The sequence below is a fragment of the Centruroides vittatus genome, unplaced genomic scaffold (genome assembly GCF_030686945.1).
Source record: "Centruroides vittatus isolate TY-2023 unplaced genomic scaffold, ASM3068694v2 contig_788, whole genome shotgun sequence".
NCBI classification, from domain to species: Eukaryota; Metazoa; Arthropoda; class Arachnida; order Scorpiones; family Buthidae; genus Centruroides; species Centruroides vittatus.
In genome coordinates this window covers 206,385-229,556 of record NW_027122508.1, presented here as the reverse complement: position 1 = coordinate 229,556, position 23,172 = coordinate 206,385, and the positions used below count along the sequence as shown (strand labels likewise).

General features: G+C 29.5%; 1 protein-coding gene across 3 annotated transcripts in view; it reads left to right on the top strand.

Moving 5' to 3' along the window:
• Nucleotides 1–23,172, top strand: part of LOC136981696 (patched domain-containing protein 3-like) — a 151,565-nt gene that overhangs the window by 39,573 nt on the left and 88,820 nt on the right. The window contains exons 1-2 of one of the 3 annotated variants that reach the window (XM_067278040.1): nt 19,637–20,640; nt 20,720–21,034. The exons of the other annotated variants lie outside the window; for them this stretch is intronic. Coding sequence (XP_067134141.1) covers nt 19,638–20,640; nt 20,720–21,034 — 1,318 coding nt within the window. The 5' untranslated portion in view covers nt 19,637. Of the gene's footprint in view, nt 1–19,636; nt 20,641–20,719; nt 21,035–23,172 lie in introns of those variants that run through there. 3 annotated transcript variants of the gene reach the window in all.

Below are 23,172 nucleotides of genomic sequence, written 5' to 3'. Positions count from 1 at the left end.
ACTAATTGTTCAAAGATAATACATTATTAGCTTAAAATTAAAATAAATTAATTAAAATAAAATTTTTAATGTTAATAATAATTGAAAAATATACATACACAGTTATATAATAAAAAACAAAAGTATGGGGGAATTGTTATCCTCACAATTGCAACAGAGTACGATCTAAATGAATCAACTGTACTCCTTATATAGAAATGAAAATTCAAGAATAATCTTGTTTTCCTAAATAAACCTTCAATTTTTACTTTTTTTACATTTTTTTACCTCATTTATAAAATTTAGTTAAAAATTTGGAAAATCTTTCGCAATGATCACCCATTTCACAGGGGTTATTTACTCCGATTATCTCGGATTCAATTATTGCGGCATTTTTCGTGGCAACAATAAAAGAAATATTCGAGGTGTTCCAGCATATGGAAACAATATATATTTAATTTTTTTAAATGAAACAAATAAATAGTAAATTGCATTAAAAGCCGGATGCATGTAATCATTATCATTATTAAAACTGTTCTTATCATAAATATCTAGTCGATTTAGCCAATTCAAAAATTGCAGTTGAAAGAATAAGCAATATCAGTTGTACTTTTAAAGTACCAGCTTTATTATAAAATTATACGATCTCCCCGTAATTATAAAAATCTAAATTAAAAGTTGTTAATATTTGCTAATGGTAAATTTTTAGAATATTTAATAATATCCGTTGTATAATACGGTAATATAGTATCGTTTATTCGTGATTTAGTACAGTTCCCGAACATTTAAAACCTAGAGATTTACAATCAAAAATAAATTCTCATTTACATCAGATTATACTTAAAAATTAAAGCATTAAAATTATTCTATTATTATTTTCACCTACTTTTCTGTTAATGATTACTGGAATAAAGTGTTCAAATGTAATATGACAGTAATTCTATAGCCATAACTCTTAGTTAGTATCGGCACATAGAGCGCCATCTGACCAATTATTTACCAGAAAAATTATTTTATTGCTTTTTTTTAGTATCAAGAGTAGACAATTTATGATACTTTTGTGTATGCAGGTACGGATCTAGGTTTTTTGGGACCTAGGGCTTATTGAAGTGCGATCGGGTCCTACTTTTTGTTAATTCAAATAACAATAATAATAATAATAATAATTTATAGTATTATGCTATTAATATTAACTATTTTTACTATACGATAAGTGCTAATCGTTAATGAAAAAGTGTTAAATATTTATGATGATAAATTAATTTCTGTGGTGACCTTGACACTTAGGGCCCAGAGCCTGAGCCCTGTTAGTTTCTATTTATATCCGCCTCTATTTGTATGGAATAATAAATAGGCTAACAGCTGATTATTATTTCACTAATTATTCGTTTTTATATGAATATTTATTTGAAACTAAAAATTTCCCCAAATTACATAGTATGTCTGACATTATTAAATACTTTTTCATGACAACACTATACAACTTTTAATATCATTCCGTTTTACAATATGTTTGTTATTTTTATATTAATATTCGTAAATTAATTAGTATATATTATTAAAACGATGCGAGCAAGATAAGTTGAAATCGAATAAATTGACAAATGGCTGAAACACGTTTTTCAAAGTAATCACTCGCCCAATTTTAACAAGATTTCGTCAGTAGTAGCAGGAATAGTAAAAGAGGGTGCCAAAAAATTAGTAATAGCTTTGCTGTATTCGAATGTCATGTAGCGCTTGTCAGTTGGCTTACGTTATTCATCTATCTAACTGCATTTTCGAGATTCAGCAAAGACAGACAGCGAGAAATTTATAGCTCTAAATATTTTTTAAAATGCAGGCCAATACACCAAAATTCTATAATCATAACCGCAATGATTTCTTAACTACACATTTTTATTTATTCTTGGTCATTTAATTTCGGTGTTGTAGCTTATATCTTTTTTCTATATCTCAGCAATATATTCACGAAATGTGAAACCGGTTTTCAACTTTAGCGACCTTAAATACAAATCAGCAGTTATTTTCCATATTATATTACATTATTTTATACGACTAAAATTATTTAAAATATTAAATATATAAATTCCGTTGATTTTTACAATCTAGAAAAGTATTTTCCGCATCGCCTCATTGTTTCTTGATTATTATTTTGATTATACATAAATATATTTCATTTTTTATTCTAATGCTATCAAAGTTGAAGCGCAAAACTTTCGATTTTGATAGCTTCAATCTCGATGGTAATATGGCTAACAATGGCATAGTATATATTATGGGATTTTACAGACATATTTGCATCGAGATGCCTGACAAGAACCTTTAACTAATAAACCTCGAGTAATTTATTTGTAAAAAGCTTTTGTTACGCTCGACGTATAGAAGTACTGTACATGATTAAAAATATTGAATTGTTAAAGAATAATTAACAATTATTTAATTTAAGATGCTATTCAGATGAGGGAAATGATTCGTTATTAATTACTGAGAAAAATATACTTATTGTATATACACTAATAAGCACAGAATTCACTTGTAACATTAAATTTAATAATTAAACTAATAATAGGTTGAAGCAATAAAAATTCTATTTGTTTCATGATATCTAAATAATATATAATTTTATAAACTTTGCATTTTTGCTACACTAAAAACTAAAGTTGTTTTTAAGTGATTTCAAAGACCTTCGAGTAGATTTTAATGCAAATTTTCCTGTTCATAATAATAAAAGATATTTTTTCAATAACTTAAGTGATTACGTAACACGTATGTAACGTAATCTTTATATGATTAAATATTTAAGTTTATGAGACTTCAAGAAAACACGTGCGTATTCGAATGCAACGTTGTGTCAAAATTTCAAAGGAATCGGTAGGAACAAATGAACGTTATATTTTATTTATATAGATGGATATAAAATAATCTACTTTAGTCCATTCTCACAGAAAAGCAAACTTAGGTCGTCAGAGTTAGCGCCATCTGTTGGACATAAAAGCCTTAATCCATATATAAAGATATTTTTCGAAGGGGTGAAATGGTGGTCTTCACACTTCGCGGGAGTGTATTAAACAACTTCCCAAAGTTTCATGGCAATCGGATAAATGGTGTAGTAATGCATGAAGGACAAACCCACAGCAGACAAACAACAAACAGCATTACATTCGTTTTTATATATATGGATAAAATGTAATACTTTTCTATCGTTAATCCTGCGAAATTTTTAAGTAATTTCACATGTATGTTTTTTTAAATTTTAGTTTGAAAGCACTTGACATATTTGTAACTTTTCATATTCATAAAAAATATTCGTAATAATACTGATTAATATCACTTAATGACAAAATTTTATCGGCCATCAGAAAAAAATTTATTTATTTCAGAAACCATCTAATTTACTCCATACTGTAACGTTAATCCGCCAGCGCACATTGCGATTGCAATGATGTGGTGTGCACTGATCAGTGCTTTGTAAATAACGCAAATTATTTAATGTTATTTCATCACAAAAAGTAAATAAAAAAAATTAGTTAGTTACAGAACAACAGCCGCAAAAGTAAGTATACTTGCGGAATATTCAACGATTGTTTTAATTTTCGTTACAGTTGTTTTTAGAAAAAAGAAAAGTTATCCCCGTTATATGGATATGGATAAAACTCAAAATAATTTTTTTCATTACTGTTATTAAACATGATTCTTACATAAATTTAAAAACAAATCGACATGATGAGACCTCAAGAAAGAAGACATTGTTTATGTTGATGAATAATCAATTTAAACAAAATAATAATAACAACCATAGTAACAGTAACAGAATAGTCATTATTCATTTTCGCGAAATATTTTTAATAAAAAATGTACGCTAATCTGAAAACTGAATTTGTTGTTTCTATGTTTTTCATTTGCCAAATCGATTAACTTCCTCAATCATACCAAAATCGTAATAATAGTAACAATAATAGCATATGTATACTATCTTATACACTTTACTACATCTACTTAAAACTACATCTACAATAATACATTCTATATTGTTTATTTCAATTTACAATTTACAAGAAATTTTAAAAAGCTAACTACATACAGTAACTCATTCACTGTATATTAAAAATTTCAATCAAATTGGCAACAGTAAAAATTTCTTTATTACTTAGTAAGCACTGTACATATTTTAGTATTAGTATGCATAAACACCAGTCCATATTAATCCAAGATAAAGTAAAATATTGAAAAAAAAGGAATGTATGGTATTTTTAACTGAATTTAACTTTTGCTTAATCATCTTGTTTCACTGATTTATTAATAGTATAACTAACTGTATTCCATCCATTTGTTTATTTAATTGGGCCGCAGTATTCAATTTGCAAACTTAGGCCTATACATTATCTCTGTCGTCCGTCCGGCTGTCCTTCGTTAATATGGAGAATAAAGTTAGAAAATGGTTATTCTAGTAAAGTTTTCGAATCACGGGTGCTGGAAATTTCATAGTGTACCTGTATTTAAAATAATCAGTTTATATATTTTTATAAAATCAGTTAATTTGAAGCTGATTTAAATTAATAACATACATCAACAAGACGATAATTATATAGAAACAATAACAAGAGAGAAAAATAAATAAGTACATTACAGCATGTTCTGGTTAAATATCACCAGATGCGGATCGAAATTTTTCTTTAAATTTTTAACTTTCATAAATGATACAATGAAATTCGATCATAATAAAATTTAATAATGTGTGATCAAATATTTAACTGCACCTAAAAACTAAATTTAAGCTCTAATCATGAAAATCTAATATTTAACATTGATAATATTATTTAACATTAAGAACAAACAACAGAAAATGTATGATAAACGTGTATAAAGTGTAAAAAAAAGCAAAACATCGCACGTAAAATTAGTTAAATAAAATAAATATCACTTGTGTAAGCAACATTATAATGTCGAATAACATGATCGACGAAACCATATATTTTTTATTTATTTTTATTTTATTTCATTAATTTATTTATTCATATTTTTGCTAAATTATTTTGTAATCTCATTTTCGTTTGCCAATTTTTAATTTATCGCATGTATTAATTGTAGTGTTCTGCTCAAGTCCGAACACCTCACATAACATCTATACATACAGAAAAAATCTCAATTTTTTTGCATTTCTGGTCGTGTCAAGGACCTTTGAGTTCAAACATTAAAAATCTTGGTGTTCAATTTCTGACCGATCGCCGTACTTTTATTCTATTATATATAAGAGCCGAGAAAGTTAATACCATGTACTGTACAGTACATGACGTAAGCAGAAATAAAAACAACTGTGTAATTAATAGGTTAAATTATCTCTTGATAAAACTTTGTATTTTAATTTATAGGATTCACAATTGTCACAAATTGATCTAACTAAAATAAAACTGTTTAGTTTATTGACCGATTCAGATCTGATTTCACAAAAAAAAATATCCAACGAATACCGTTTAAAAACACTCGAACTCGTTATTCGTTGTAATTGATAAACACCTGCTACAAGAGTTTTAAATAAAGAAAATTGTCTTTTTCGTCTTTAATTAAAGTAATAGCAGCGTAAACACAAAAGTTTATAAACACAAGTAATTAATTTGCACTTAATATAGATTTCAATTATAAATTAACGACGTATTTTAAGTTTTTAAACTTAAAGTACATCGTTTAATATAATATCAAAGAGAAAATACCACTGAATTTACTTTAAACACCTCACATAAATAAATTAATTATTATTAAAAACTCTTTACTCTCTTCTAAATTTTACAAGAGTTATATCGTGCAAAACAGCTTTAATAACAAAATGCAACAATTGATTAATAAATAAATCTTTCATAAATTTAAACGTAAACAATTAAAATATTTAAAAAGTGTAATAATTTTTAATGTTTCAGAAACTGCTGAAATTTTCTCTATTATTGTCTACAATTAAGAACACGGCGATATAAACAGAAAAAGACTAGAATTGTTAATTACACAGAACAAGGTTATTTATAATGATATGATACACACGAAACTTGTTGAATAATAACGTACAAAATTTAAATATAATAGTATATTTTTTATATTATCATTATTTGATTTTTTTTCTATTATATGAATTTTATTCAATACAGTAAATACTTTTAGTGTGCACGGATAGATATAAATAACACAGATTAACCTAATTATCCACTCATTTTCCTATTTAAATAGATTTCAATAATTGATTCATTTGGAAGAATTGATATTTTTGATTATCTTACAACATAAAATAATTAAACCATCCAGAAAAATATGTAAGCAGTAGTACTATTTTTATCGTTGAATACTATTATGTAAAATAATCCCTTGAAAATTAATATATAAATAAATAAAGTTATATAAAACTGTTTTTTATTTGACTCGTTGGTAAATTAATCCGAAATATGAAATCACTTTTTACTAAAGGTTATATTGTATCAGGACAAATTAAAGAATCTAGACAAATTTTTATTTAGAAATATTTCATTTATACTACATTAAATACATTAAACGTCTCGGCATGGCCTTCAAATATAATTTTGAATTGTCCTAAAAGAGAATAGAAAAAGTTTGGTAAGTATCCAAATATGGAAGGAATTAAAGTCAATTAAAATGTCATTAAATGTTTTATGAATAATTAATACTGTGAAAGATTTAAAACTGTTTGAAATTAAGCATAAAATTGCTTTTTTGATGAGAAAAGGCTTTACTTTTTATTTTTTAGAATCGGAAATTTAGTTCGGACTATTTGCCTCTCATCAGTCTTTGATGTATAATACGGTAAAATTGAAATATTATTTGATGTTAACTGCGGGAATAAGTAATAATTTACAAAACGTAGAAGCGAAACTGTAAAACTAAAAGGTTAAAACTTACTAAGATATAAAATATCTGGCAAATAAAATAGGTAAAAAAATAACAGGTGTAAAATGCTACACTGTAAGTTTATCGGGTGAGTCTACCTGATAAATAAAATTACATATATAAAAATATAAAATTTAAAATTGAATAAATAGTTTAGAAATAAAATCAACAATATATTAGAAAATTTTTTTAAAGCGATAATTTGCATTATTGATTGTTTTTCTGCACGTTTTTACTTTATGAAAGATGCAGAAAAAGTCAGTAGTTCTAGTATCACTTAAAAAAAAAAAAAAAAAATTTTATTTATTTATATATATGTATACGTGATTTCATTTCTACATAATCTTATAAATTTGTTTACATTTTATATTTTATTTTATTATTTTTCATTTTACTATTTATGAAATTTTATTTATAAACATCTATTAAAACAAATAAATTTTGCGAAATAAAATTATTTCATTTGATTTTATTTACCGTGTTTTAAGCTTTTTTCGTAGTTTTTTTTAATTTATAGTTTTAGATCAAACTGTTGATATATAATATTTCAAGGAGTTCCTTCCAGAACCTGTTTATAAGATCGTGAAGACATGTCCAAATCGAAAAAGAGTACAAAAAGAAAACAACAAAAAAAAAATAAATTAATGAGATTTATATTAATTTTTTAAAAACCATTCGTCGTCTAATAATTGTTCACTTTACGAATTTAAGAAATACTCTACAGGAATAATATTCACTTGTTAATTTTTATAAATTATATAATTTTTTGATACCAAAATTAAAACTACTTTATTAAATAAATTTTTATATATTAGCTTTAAACAAATAAAGAAAACAGAAAGAAATCAGGAAAAATATTCTCATTACCTATATACATGTTACCTATAATTATCATAATTAAAAATAAACAGCAAGACAGGTTTTCTATCGGAAAACATCTCTAACCATTGATTGAAATGTAATTTTTTTAAATGCCGAATTAATTAAGTTTTTTATTATTAATATTCTATGCATTGCTCTCCTCTTTCCAAAAAGACGGCAAAGGCGAATTGTTGCTGTTGTTTTACAGATACATTGCCTGTATACCCGTCCCGATAGTCATTATAATAAAAGTACGTAAGTAAAATAAAACTAAAATAATTTTAAGTGTTGTTTAAATTTGCATATCCTTTTTCTCATTTTGTTTTGAATTTTTATATGAAACGAGCAGGTTATTTTTTCATTGCTTTACAGAGTTACATGCGGTAAATGCTTGTATTTATAGATACAATGTTATCTTTATGTATAATTTAATAGTCAAGACTTTAACTAAACAAGTTCTATTTATAAACTAAAAAGATGAGCGGATTAGTTTGTAAAACCTTTCGATTGTCCAGGACGTCAGCTTGCCCGAACGAAAGTGGATCCCTTTATACATTAGACAATATGTTTAAAATGTTAATGACTGTTTAGTAGTTTCAAAATGTAATAGACGCTCTAATATTATTATTGTATTCTGAAATCTACGTTGTATTACTGATCTAATTAAATCATTTTTCGGAGATACTTTATATTAGAGAATAGAATAAATAACTAGGGATAAATAATTCTCACTGATAATATATTGATTGGGTTGATACAAACGTTATGTAAATTCTAAACTTTACTACTGCAACTGCGCAAGAAAGTTTAGTGAAAATCCCAACCTGTGACGTGCAGCTAAATTCGGCTTTGTATTGATGTATAGCGTCGGACTGAGTTCGAGTGTGCTTCGTCAGCTTCATCTGTTGCTAGTCTTGATTTTAAATAATATTTTTATATACTGCCCTTTCATTTAAATATAAAAATTACAGGCATTCTGTCTCTAGTTCGTTTCTTTAGTTTAGTGATTTTGCCTTCTGATATTAGTCTATTATCTAACATTTATATAATTTACATAGTGTCTTATCACCAAATAATTTATTACTGTGAAGATAAATAAACGAATGTTTGTCTTGTCACTTTTTTAAATAGAAAAATTATATTATTAACTAAACAATCACAAACATGTACGTATTCAATATATTTGTTGTTCAGTTGTCCGTTCTGAGTTGTTCAGGATGTACAACTGTTTAATTGTTATTTATAATATTTTAAAATCTTATTTCTTCATGTAAATTTTGTTATTTTAATAACTTTATATATTTTATAAAATCGTTTTAATTGTAATGAGTTACAAATACTAAAATAATAACTCTGAGTAATTAAAAATAATAGAAATCAGTCTGTAATTTTTCGCCATTTAAGAAAATAGTATATATTTATATTACTTAAAATTATTAATTTGCAGAAATTGTTAATTATAGTTTATTGTGCTATTTATGATAAAACTCTGAAATATTTTAATGTAAATAAGAAATAGTCAAGTAAGAAAAAATACATATCATATCACTTCTTGAATATTTCATATTTATTAATTATTCGATAAAAACATCAAAATATGTAAATTTACAGAGGAATTATATATTGTGACATCATCAAAATTTCGAGCTGAAATTTTGTATCATATTTTTAGTTTATTTATTTTGAAATTTCTGGTGTTCGCCTCAAGTTAGTAGTGACATAAACCTGTACCTCATGCTTTGTCTGTTAGCAAGAGTTGTTCCGGTCATCTATCTAACACTTTTCCGGGGAAATTTTTGAATTTAATAACGTGACTTCTGGTTTAAAACGAAATTTCGGGTACAATTCATCGGGCTATTTGACACTGTCATTTCCGTACCTTTTATTGGGTTTCATATTTTCTTCTCGTTCTCAATACTGAAGAATGACAGGCAGCCAGCTAAACTAACAGACAGACGACAGTGAGAATTTATAGGTCTACTATTTCCCTCAAATTACTCCCCAAACACATGTATATGCTCTTATGAATAGTATATGCTTCTATAATATATAGAAGAATATATTTAAGAGCTTATTGATGTTCTACATTTATAATTTTTGTTTATTCTTAAGTCTTTTGTTTCTTCACAGTTGACGTTTTATGTTACAGTTTTACAATTTAGAAAAATTAAATAGAAATGACAATTTTAAAATATAAAAAATATTAAATTTATTATTTTTGACTATAAAATAATCATGTCATTTAATTATTAACAATTTTACAACCTAAACCTAGCTTAATTATTTTAAATATAGTTCTAGATATATTATTTAAAAGAATAATTGAAAAATACTGAAGTTAAATAGTTTATAATATAATATTAAAATTAATAAAATTCTATTGCAGAATGTTGTAAATTTAACTACTCTGTATGAGTAGTGAGTATATATTTACTGGTTAATGTGAGCTTAGGTATACAAAATGACGGCGCTTCCGGTCGCCATCTTGCTTGCACACGCAAATGTGCAAACAAGATGGCGACCGTCGACAATAACATAAACGCGCCTATATTTAATTCTTTTTTAAAACTAAAACAATTTTAAAACGTAAATTTGCTACTTACTTTTTCCCCTGCTTTTGGTTACTTTTCCTACTCTTGGACCAGAAACGAAAAATAAAAAAGTCATCATACTACCTATAAATTCAATCGATGCATGGACGAAGTAAATTACAAGATTCGGCACAATTCTAGATGTTCATGAGGGGGTCGGGACCTTGAATTCGCGTTAGAACATATTAATAGAAACAAAAAAGTCTTATAAATCATGGGTGTACGGGCGACCCTTCGCGAGATATAGGCCCCCAAAATGACTATCAACGTCGGAACTGACACTGCTTTCTCCGCTAAGCCTATCGCGCGTTTAACAGGCAGCAAGCCCTATTGGGTGTACTATAGATTACTCCCTATGGAATTTCAGGACTTTGATTATATATTTGAACTCAGAGGACCGAGACGAGTTCAACGGTACCCTATTTTTGGACCGGAGACGAAAAATAAATGTTACTTATGGCAGCGAACATGGCGGCCAAACTGACCTCTCGTACGGGCGCCACCACACGCCGCCATGTGCTAAACTAGTGATCGAATCACGGTAGTTCTTGAACGAAGTAAAAAAAGGGGAAAACATCTTTTAAAAGCAATTTTAACGGCAAGCGAAGCGACTCCCGATTGCGATAGCGAGGCCGGAACGAACGTAGGCGCATCTTTCGAAAGCTATATCTCGCGAAGGATCGCCCGTACACCCATAGTTTATTAAGTTTTTTTTGTTCCTATTAATATGCTCTAACGCCCTGTCAAGGTTTCGACCCCCTCATAAACATCTGGAATCTTGCCCGGAAATCACTATTACCTATCCTTGGTTATGAACAAATTTAACGTTTAACACAGCATCTTGCACACTTTAAACCACGTTTAAACACATTTACCTCACATTTTCAGACTTTAAACGCAAATTTGAACCACATATAAATTCTTTACAAAATTTTTACCTCACTTACACAATGTTAACCCACCTTTAATACACTTTTATGACATTTACCACGCATTAAACACATTAATGACACGTTTATCATGTTAATTACCATTGACAAACTTTCCTGATCGATAACTTTAGACTTCGGGTAAATTGTACAAACTTTGAAAAAAACACAGACACTTTTAAAAAATTAACAACGTACATAATCCGTCTACATCGTAACCAAAATTCGAAATTCACATTATTCCTCATGTTTCCGGAACGGAATTTTTTGATGGATATTTGCATACGAAGGTATCATTACTATCAGCGCCATCTACATTTTTTTTCTAAAAACACTTGCCGTCGAGGTTACCTAAAGCGCCGCCATTTTGTATACCTCACCTCACATTAACCTATTTATTAAAGAAACTTTGAATATAAATAAATAAAATATATTTAAAAAGAAAATCAACACTTTTACATCTATTGCTCTACAAGATTAAATTAAACAAATAAAAACAAAAATGTTCATAAAAAATAATTTTTAAATATTCAAGTTTTATAATAATTAAAAAGTTAATTTAATAGATGTAATATTTTGTTTTATCGTGAATATCTTAAACGCGATGTATGTTTTATTATAAAATACATATGTTTGTAGGTTTACATATTCTCATGTTGTTAAATTTTAAATAAAAAATAGTCAAGGTGACAGATGATCTATATGTTTTCTTACTTGATTTCTTTACGTTAAAATATTTCAGACTTTTATCATAAATAACACAATAAATTAAATAATCGATTTGTACAAACTAATTATTTTAAGTGATATAAATATATATGTTACGGCCAATGCCCGAAGTTCGGACAGTCTTCGAATTGGCTGGCCATTTCGCACTCTGGCCTAGAGGAGTGGCAAATATCCGATGTACTTGAAACGACCAGTGTATATCCTACTTTGTCCAGCCATTTTGCGAAGTGGCAAAAAATTTCTGGTTAAAATTTGATGTGATGATGCAAGACTGTCTGGCAGGCTGCACATCTTACGCTTCCGATGTGACGGTGCCATACACGTGATACCAATGAAGGTGCTATGTTGTGATGATAATATTCCGTATATCTGCTGCTTTTCGGAGTAGGTCCTGCCTCTGTGACTTACCCTTATTATTCTCACAAAACAATTTTATTGTATCCCTCGTATTTCTATACTATTCTCTATGAATTATTTGAGTTCAGTGGTTAAGTCAAAGAACACGTATATGTATTGTGGGTTATGTGTGATGACACACATTGCTGGAAGAAGAAGAATATAGTGATTATGCTGAGGTTAATAAAAGATAGCTTGCTACAACACGTTTTCCTCTATAGGAACGTATTAAATTAGCAACAGTACACAATTTACTAGGGCTGTATTCCATGTAACAATATTACAATTTCAAATATTCATAATTGTTATTTCATAAGTTGTTCCATGGCTACATCTGATGAGTAAAATATGCTGAGTGAAGTTGGACTACACGTAAATGCGAAAACAACATTTGCTAAGAAAATCTGGTTCTCTAATACTTTTGAATACGTTGCTGCAAGTAAGAGCAAATAATAGCGGAACCTCATCAGAAACAAATACGGCGTTTTTATGAAAAATATTAAACAAGTATACGCAAAGCAGAAAAAAGAAAGTGTTAACTATCATCGACTATGTAAATATGATGTTATTGATGTTGATGGCAAAGAAACACTTATTGTGCCAATAACAGGACACAATAGGGATATTTTTTACTATATGCAGACAAAAGAATTTTTCGACATATTGCACGATACCCACTCGAAAATTGAACATGGAGGTCGCATACGGATTGGAAAGGAGCTACAATCTATGTAGAAAAATGTCACCAAAGAAGTCATTACATTATACCTCTGCGTAAGCAAGCCATGTCAGACAAAATTGTTAAATCCCAAGAAGGATCTAATTTCTAAACCTTTGATATTAAAAAAATTTAACTCAATATGCCATGTTGATCTTACAGACATGCAAAGAAACCCTGACGGCAAGTACAAGTTTATACTCAATTATCAAGATCATTTAATCAAGTTCAAATTATTTGCGATCTCTGAAAAGCAAAAGAGAGCCAGTGTCTTCATATCTTCACCACTATAGGTGCTCCAAGTAAGCTTCAATTAGATTATGGGAAAAAATTTACGAAACAAGTTATAAATGGACTAAAGATCTTATGGCATGAAGTGAAACCAGTACACGGACAACCGAGGCATAACCACACATAAGATTTTATTGAACCTGCCAACCAAAATTTTTAGTATATGATAATGACATGGATGCAGACAAATAAATCAACACATTGGGCTAAGGGTCTCCGATTTATTTAATTCATGAAAAACCGTTCTATTCACCAAAGCATTCAGCAGTCGCCCTATTTTCCATGTCTGGCCGCAAAGCAAAATTTGGGCTGAGAATCTCAAATCTGCGCAGAGAGGTTGTACAGGGAAAGGTCCTCTAGTACCGGATACTTAAGCTTTTCCTATAATATAAAAAAATTTACAGCTGAATTGGTCCAGATTACATTTCATACAAAACTTCATTGTCTTATAAAAACACCTGTTAAAACTCATTTTTCTAAGTGAAAAATATTAATTATTTTTTTTACACTCTTTACAGTTATTACATTTTAACCAAGTTCAATTGTCGAGGGTTATATCGGACATGAGTAAAATTTGCAAGAAGAAGATTACTCTTGGTTTCAGAAACAAGTTTTCATTATTAGCCAGAGTTATTATTGAAAAATTTATAAAAGTACAAATTACAGATCGTATAACTAAGTTAATATATGAGAAGAAAGTGGTATAAATGAGAAAAATTTTAACAATTATCAGTCTGAAAATTTAACAATTCGTTTTAATGAAAAATGCATTTTGTGTTAATTTTTTTACAATACTCATGTTGACTCTATATATTTTCTTCATAATTTTGAAGTTTATACTATTCACAAAAATAAAATATTTTTGAGTTTATCTTTAAATTCTTTAATCCGACCACAGAAGTAACACGTACTACCACCAGTGGGCTAGAAGCAGTTAAAAATGGGATAAGGACAGTATGTGTGAAAAGAACTCTTTGTGGTTTTAATAGAAAGGTGTCAGAACTTTCAATAACAGGCTGACACTGGATCATTTTTAACTTTGTGAATTTTTACGTACTTTTATATTGTTTTAAGAAGTTTATTCTTTCAAACCATTACTGCTGTTACTTCTGTGTTCGGATTAAAAGATTACTGTTTTCTTTCTTTGTTTCTTTTTATCTAGACGATTTTTCCTTAGCAGTTTTCTCATACCTGCGTAGATTCTTTCTTTTTCTTCTTTTTTTTTATTCTGCCGTAGTTGATCCATATTGTCACGTAAAAAAAAAAACACTCCGTGAGAATATAATTCTTATTAATTTCAAACTGTTTCCGATACAACCTGTAACACCTCTGTCTCATACAAACCGCAAACGTTGTTGTCTGATAGAACCCACAACATATCTGTCCAATACAACCCACAACATATCTGTCCAATACAACCCGAAACATCTTAGAACAAAACATCGCTTACCACATATATTAATAAGCTTAAGGAGATTTCCGGACTACGAGGTAAAGAACAATAAATGTTGTGTTCAACAATAAACAGAAAAATAACTTATTTTCATTTTCAGGCAAGCTATGACAACCAGAAGTCATCTTCGTTCACCCAATATACTATTAAAACTACCAAAGTTTCTGCCACGTGTCAATAAGACTACTAATTGACTAAATATAGATAGAATCAGAACTTTCTTTATTCACCAAATATGCTTGTGTCTTCACAGGTTCTAACACTTGCAACAAATATTAGAAACCATGCTTGTCTGATGCTAGCCGCCATCCGGTACTAGAGGACCTTCTCCTATAGCTTAGAAACTACCATGTCTTGTTTTTTTCCGACTTTTTCTGATCGTCCCATTTCGACCTCACAAAATGACTGTCCATGCCCCAAAATCAAGAAAAAATCAAACATTGGCCAGTAAATTTACAGCGGCATTGGTAATTTTTTGATTTGGCCGTAACATATATACTATTGTCTTACATTGCGAGAAATTACAGACTGATTTTTCTAATTATAAATGATCCAGTGTTGTTATTTTAATATTTGTAACAATTAAATATATTTTATAAAATTATTATAATAATAAATAATTACATGAAAAAATACGATTTTAAAACATTATAAATAACAATTAAAAAGTTGTCAATTCTGAGAACTGTACACATGTGAATAACAATCCTGATATATTATATACGTACTGTACATGTTTGTGACTGTTTATGTGATAATATGATTTTTCCATTTAAACAAGCAATTAGATAAACATTCATTTATATGTCGAATATCACGACAGAAAAGCACAAAACTAGAAAACGAACAGAAGCCCAGATTGCCTAGTTTTCTCTCATTGATAAAAGGCTTGTTCTTCTCTCTCTGCTTTTTTTTTTTTTTTTTTTTTTTGGTGATGTCCAAAGACAAATGTAACAGTCCATTAATTAAAATCGCATTATCCAGAGTGTAGATCGATTTGTGCTTCTCATCTCGAAAATCAAGCGTTTGCTTGTCTAACATGTTATAATGTCTGTAACATTTAAATTAAAATGCATAGGTCCACGATATATAAAAATAGTAGTATTTAAATTCTTGTTCTTTCTTATTTGGTTTCTTCAATTTCTTCCCGTTGAACTAATAATAATATTGTAGTGTTCACACAGCGAAAAAAGTTTTAAAAAAGCAATTTCTGCTTTGTTTATTGGCTGCAGCAACTGAAATTTTTTTCTCTGGTGCAAAAAGTCTGATTCAGATTGCTGTAAGAGAATCGACATATTCTTATAATATTGCTACTATATATATTACTATATTGCTACGATATATTGCTACTCTACAGTTATTAGCAGGGCTGTGAAGTCAAAGTCGTCAAAAATCTCCGCGACTCCGACTCCTTTTTACTTTCCCAACTTGTTATGTATATAAAAAACTAAAAACTATTTGAATCATGTCACATTTGACTCTTCGAGTTTTTCGCAAATCTATACGTTTGGAGATCTCTCGAACCCAAAAAATGTCAAATAAATGAAAAAATTCGCGCGTCCACGCGGTATATTTGCGTCTAATTTGTTTAATTTCTTTATTCTGTTCTGAAAGTATTAAACAATATCTAAGAATGAGTAAACTTTAAAAAAGGAAATTTGGCAGCGTGCGTATAAAGGGTATTAATATCATTAAATTTTGGTTGTTTATTAAAGGTGTACAGGGTAGAAACATAAAAGGGGTCATGTGTCATATCTCCAGTTTGGTCGGACTTATAAATATTTTACTCATTATTAGCATTAACAATCTTATAATCGAGATGGGTTAATAATGATAAGCTAAGAGTTCAAACAGTTAAGAGTTCAAATTTGGTACACAGTGAGGATACAGCATAAGAATGTACTGTACACTAACAAGAAATTTTTCGAAATTCCTCTTGCGGGGGGAAGAAGAAGAGGGTTAAGGATTACCCCGAAGTACTCCGTTTCTACCGTACTATTTTATATGCGGTATTTTGCGTTTTAGTGAAAAATCGAACATATTTCTAGACACACCTAAAAATTCTCTAATTAGTCTCGGAAGAGAGAGGAACTGACTCTTACACTTAGTAAAAACGGGTAAAATCGTCTATAATTCAAATATCTTAATGTTCGTTATCATTACTTATTGCGTGAGCAACATCTGGCTCATCTGCTAGTTTTTTTTTTATAAAACTCGTCTTCTACCCTAAAAAATAAGCTTGAGTTCTAATATGAAAACAGACAGAAAAAAATCTTACGAAATTTAAAGGTGATATTTACTATGCACTAAAAAAAATAAATCACATTGACCACTCTTCAAGTTTGGATGTTAAAACGTCAATACTGCACTATCCAGACATTATCCAAAAAACAACATTGGTTGTCACAGCATTGTCACCAACCAAGTTTCGGTAGAGCGTTTATTTTTCGCTCTTAAACTTATTAAATATGATTTAAGAGATTCAATGAATGCTGACTTAATAGAAGTGATTTTTTTCCAAGGAGTAATTCAGTTTATAAAGGAGATGAAAAATAATAAATTATTCAACATGGCAAAATAAGCAATATCTTTTTTACCGGTCTAAATGTTATATTTCTTCATTTTTGACTTAGTTTAATGTATCTGTAACTTATATATTACCCAATATACTCGAATATTATGTATACAACATTTTTATTAAACTAATTTGTTTGTATAAGAATGTATTTACTATTTCTATTCATACATGCGTATCAAATACCAATGCCATCATCAAACGAGTCAAGAAATGTGAACTTATATATTCAGTAGATGTATCAAATTTTAATGTTTAATTAATTTTTTTAAAATCGTTTTATTTGGTATTTTATAAATAATAATCAGAATCGTCGTCATTATTACTTTTCCAGCTGTTATACAGTATAGGCCTATAACAAAGGAAAAGAATGACGATCAGTCAAAACATGACTTTCTCAGATTTTTACTCTTTTGGACTCGAGGAAGCCTGCGAAACATAGAGAAGTACAAACGGATGTTAGAATGTGTACCAACCGATATAGTTCAACCATTTTCAAGCTTAATAACTCCTGTGTTAAACCATCCGACTCCTATTGAAAATAGTGTCTTCCATACAGTCTAGCATACGTACATACAGAAAAAAAACCTGAATCTTTTGCATATCTCGATATTTCGAGGTGCCCTGAATCCAAAAATGCAAAAATTCGGGGTGGGATAATTTTTTGAACGATCGCTACACTTTTCTTCTGTTATATACAACAGAAAAGTAAAAATTATCGTATTGACTCATTACTCAGAAAAATATTTTAGCTTTGGAAAAAAGAAGTTTATACGTTCTATCTTTATTACAACTATATTTATTGATACTAATATTCTGAGGTCACGTGATGACGTCAGAATGTTCGAGAGCCTACTTTGTTAACAAGTCCGCCTTTAGTGAAAGTCGGAGTCGCAGTCATGTAAAAATCTACCGACTCCACAGCCCTGATTATAAGTTAATAACTTTTGCCTTCGACAATATATTTTTTCGTACGTGGTTCTGGAAACTATAATGATAGAAATTACATACTTTTCTTGCAAGCATGATATATCTATACTTTGAGATGTTCAAAAGTTAAATACCTTTGATTTTACATTTTGTTTTGTCTTCTTAGCACAACGTTCTATGCATAGATTTACTATTTCAGCTATTATACATATAACTCGGAAGAAGTATTGAAAACGTGTGAAATTTGAACTTGCAAATTTTTTGCAAATTTCGATGTCTTAAGATACTGTAATACGTAATGAAATAACGATAAAACGTTTCTGTGGATATGTATGCATGTACGTATGTGTGTGTGTTTGTATGTGTATGTATGTTACTGAACGTGTAATCCTCCGAAGAATCTAGTTAATACTTCCATTCTTCTTATAAAAATACAATATATATATGTGGGTGCGCCGGGAGATGGACAGAGTCTCGTTCCTCTTTTTTTCGGCTCACAGGTCAGTGAGACCTGCCCACGTCAAGATGGCGGTTCGGATGGGTTACGCGTTACGCGTCACGCGAGTGGAGGAAGTGGATGGGCTTGACGGTAGAGCGGCGGCAATAATCGAATAACTGACATTACAACTGATAATAACAACAACAACGTTTTATTAATGCTAACTCTACTGTTACAAGAAAGGAGAGCGAAGGACGCTTAAGTTCGGATCCGCGGAGAAAGAGTTTACATGAATTTGGGTCATACCTCGTGATCCGGGTCGGTTTTCCTCTAGGTCAAAGTAAATCTTGTTTGCCGTCGGGTTTTTTCCAGGACGTCGGCGCACACACACAGTCTAAGTGACACTACGTAACCGGCCCCTTTTCCCGCTTTCGTCGCCCTTTTATCGTCTCGGTCACGTTTCTTCGTTTCACCAACCAGCACTATTCAAATGTTGTTCCTCCTGATTCATATTTTCTCCGTGGGAACCAAGCAATAAAATATTTTATTATTAACAGTTTAATTCCGGCGGGTTCGAATTTTCACATATATATCTGTAATCTTGTCACTGACATAAAAACGTTTTTGATATTTTAATTATTAAATATTAATAATTACAAATTCTGTAAACGAAATATGAGTTTTCATCCTTAAAAAATGCTAACTACACACGTATCTTTAATGGATATTAGAAAAATGTTATCGTGTGTTAATTTCAGATAAATAATAAAAATAAGAACTAAACTTGCATAACTGCTCAGATTTCTCTTTTTTTTTCAGATACTTTGGTTATGATCTCCTAATACACGTTCAAACTGCAAAATGAAACTGGATTGCGTTAGAAAACTTTTTTGCCATATTTTTAAAATTTTAGGAAAAACGGTTGGACGGCATCCGTATTACTTTATCATTATACCGATAATCCTGTCAATTGCACTCTCCATATTTATCAGAACATTAACACCCAGTAAGGCATTTAATGATATAATAACTTCGGATACAGGAAATCTTTTCACCGTGAAGAAATTCATAGAAAATACATTCTCATATAACTCATCTCAATTTTCTGATCAGCTAAGAATTCCCGATTTACCAAATTCTCTGGTAATATACTTGTTGGAAAAAAACGAAGAAAACATGTTTGAAAAAAATATTCTTTCAGAAGTGAAATTGGTCGACGAAATCATACAAAATATAAAATTAGAATCTGATGGAAAGACAATACAATATACAGATCTCTGCACACGTATACACAAAAAATGCTTTCAAAATCCTATTATCGAAGTGATATCAGAAGTGGGAATTGATTCCATACTACAAAAAAGAAAAAAGTTGAAGTATCCTGTGGATGTAGATTTGTTGTCTTTCACTTTTAAAGCCTATTTTATAAATTTAGGAGGTGTTTCTGAAGATAATCAAAACTTTGTTGATAAAGTAAATGCCGTTATGTTATTTTATGGAACTGATGATAAAAATGAAGTAAAAAACAAATTGTTTTCAATATGGTCGGCTCATGTTTATGACGCAATTCAAAAATATAATTTCACGTATACGAAAGCAATTCCAACTTCTGTTACAAAGATGGAACAAGAGTTTCGAAAAGAATTTGATAGAACAAAACCTAAAATTGGAGGTGTGATCGCAATTATGGTTCTACTTTCGATATTTCTCAATATGAGCAATAGCTGGCTGAGAAGCAAACCTCTTCTAGGATTAGCAGGTGTCATCAACGCTGGAATGGCTGTATCGTCGGCTTTTGGATTAATGGCTGCGTCGGGTGTTGAATTCACTTACTGGAATACCACTATTCCATTTTTAGTTCTTGGTAAGTAAATCAATGTTGCTGCAAACGTACCTTAGCGATAACGCTTCCTTATATATTAAAAATTATTTATGTATTTCAGTGACCGAGATAGATGATGCTTTCGTATTAATAGCATGTTGGAGAATCACCGATCCCAAAGATTCAGTTGAAAAACGCATGGAAGTAACGTATGGAGAAGCAGGAGTTTCCATTACTTTGACTTCACTAACTAATTTCATTTCGTACTGCATCGGGATGATGGCTCCTTTTCCGTTCATTCGAATATTCAGTTATTATACTGCAACTTGTGTATTTTTGAATTTTGTATATCAGATAACATTTTTCGGAGGATGCTTGGCTATGAGTGGATACAGAGAAGAGAAGAATCTACATTTCAGTAAAGTTGTTAGATGTGGTAAGTTGAAATTCATTTATCAAAAAAGATAACATTTCACTAAATTAGTTATTTTATGCTGAATATATAACACGAAGTTTGAAAAATACTTTTACTTTACAAAATAATATCTGTTATCTGAATTCTGGTTACGTAAATTTAGTGTAGTTACTTCATGTTCTCGGATCCGAAGTACATATAGTATGTTCATGTTCTTATGGTCTTTTGCATTACACTCCAAAGTTGTAATTAATATAAAATTTATATTTTATCGTGCATTGATTTTGCTGGATATAAATTTTTGTGGTTTGAGATGTTTATTCTAACAAGTAACATATACGATGAGTTTACCAAATAACCGAAAAAAATCAGTATTTCTTAGTAGACGTTTTCGTCAGTTATTAACTAGACACGCTAGCAATGTCCACATGACGAGCAGAAGCGCACACTCGTAAAACTCACACGAATCCGAGGAAGTTTCATAGAATTTCACGACGCAGAACATGAACACTACAAACAGATATTTATTTTTGGTCGATTTTCGTTTCACTTTTTTCATTACATTGATATTGCTTTCGACATTGAGTTTGAACAGTTTGTTTCTCGATCTCGATATCCAAATTAGTTGTAAACGTTTTTATTACTTTTCTTTTTGTACATTATCTTACATTAATGAAAATGTACAGAAAAATAATCATTCGCACGTTACCATCAGAAATGCTGGTTTAATAGAAATCATAACATGTCGAAAAAATGATAAAATGTTTACAATACAGTGAATAAATGAATAAGTGAAAGCGAGCTGGTGAATAGCTATAAATTATTAGTATCCAGTTTGTCAAATATTTAATATATAATTTCTTACCAACTTTTCTGAGTAGTTATGCTAAGGTGAAATATTTTTCGTTATTTTTATCATTAAAATGATTACGGGTTTTTCTATGTATTTCTCTGTTTTCGTGTTATAAACTTTAAATTATAGCTATACCTACGGGTATGAGACATGTTTATCTGCCATGCCAACAGAGATGTCTACGTGAATTTAGTAACAACTTCTTTCATAGAACTCTTACAATAATGTGATTCATTTGCCTAGACAATTATACAAATAAATTTCCATAATACGATGAACCTCACCAAACCTAAAAAAAAAGATTAGACTAAACCCTGACAAATTTGTCTGAGAGAATAAGCTACGTATTATAGTACTGTATTGATAATGGGTATTATTTTTTTGCCGCTTTTAAATATTCTTAGTTTCACTTAGCTCTGGTACTACAACGCTAACGAATGTAAACTGTTTCCGTTTTTCGCTGAAAGAACAAAATATCGCCTACACCTAGAGTGGAAAACCTTTCTCATGGGTGCTCGAAGAGGCACGTCAAAAAATTTCATGTGGCACGAAACATATCATATGATTCGGATACCACGTGTTTATCAAAACGTTTTCCGGTTATTCACATAATTAGCCTTTTTCAATAAGCTTCGTTACATGTATTCCAATTAAATCATATTCACTTCAGTTTTTTGGATATTGTTATTAAAAGTCTAAAACTTCGGCAAGCATTATTATTTTTAAAAAATAAGTATGCTTATTCTACATCACGCGTACACAAAAAATTCCTGTTATACACAAACATAAAGAAACGTGTAAATAATGAGGATATGATGATAATAGGCTAACACATTAAGATAAAAGCTTTAATGCGCATGCACACTCAGCACTAGTTTATTACAAAACAAAAGTAATAACAATATAACTTTGGTTTCTATTCATTACTATTTAATGTTAAAAAATAAGAAATAATTTTTTGATTTAAATAAGAAACAAATACCAGTTTTCTGCTACCTTCTACAGCAAGGGTGTCAAACTGAAACTGCTTAAGTGCCAAGTTTTTGTCTCGAGTATGACAGTCGCCCAGATGTTTTGAGATTTTGTAACCAAAAATTTCCTAAAAAGTAGCCAAAAAGTAGCCAACTCGAAAATTTTTTTTAATAACCCGAGATTTCGCAATAAAATGAAAAAACACCATTTGTAGTTTTTCAGTAATGACTTTAATTACAGAATAAACATTTTCGGCCAATTTACAGGCCTAAAGCGAGTCTGGAAATAAGGATGGCAATACTGAAAATAAAACGATAAACTGTAATTTACTAAT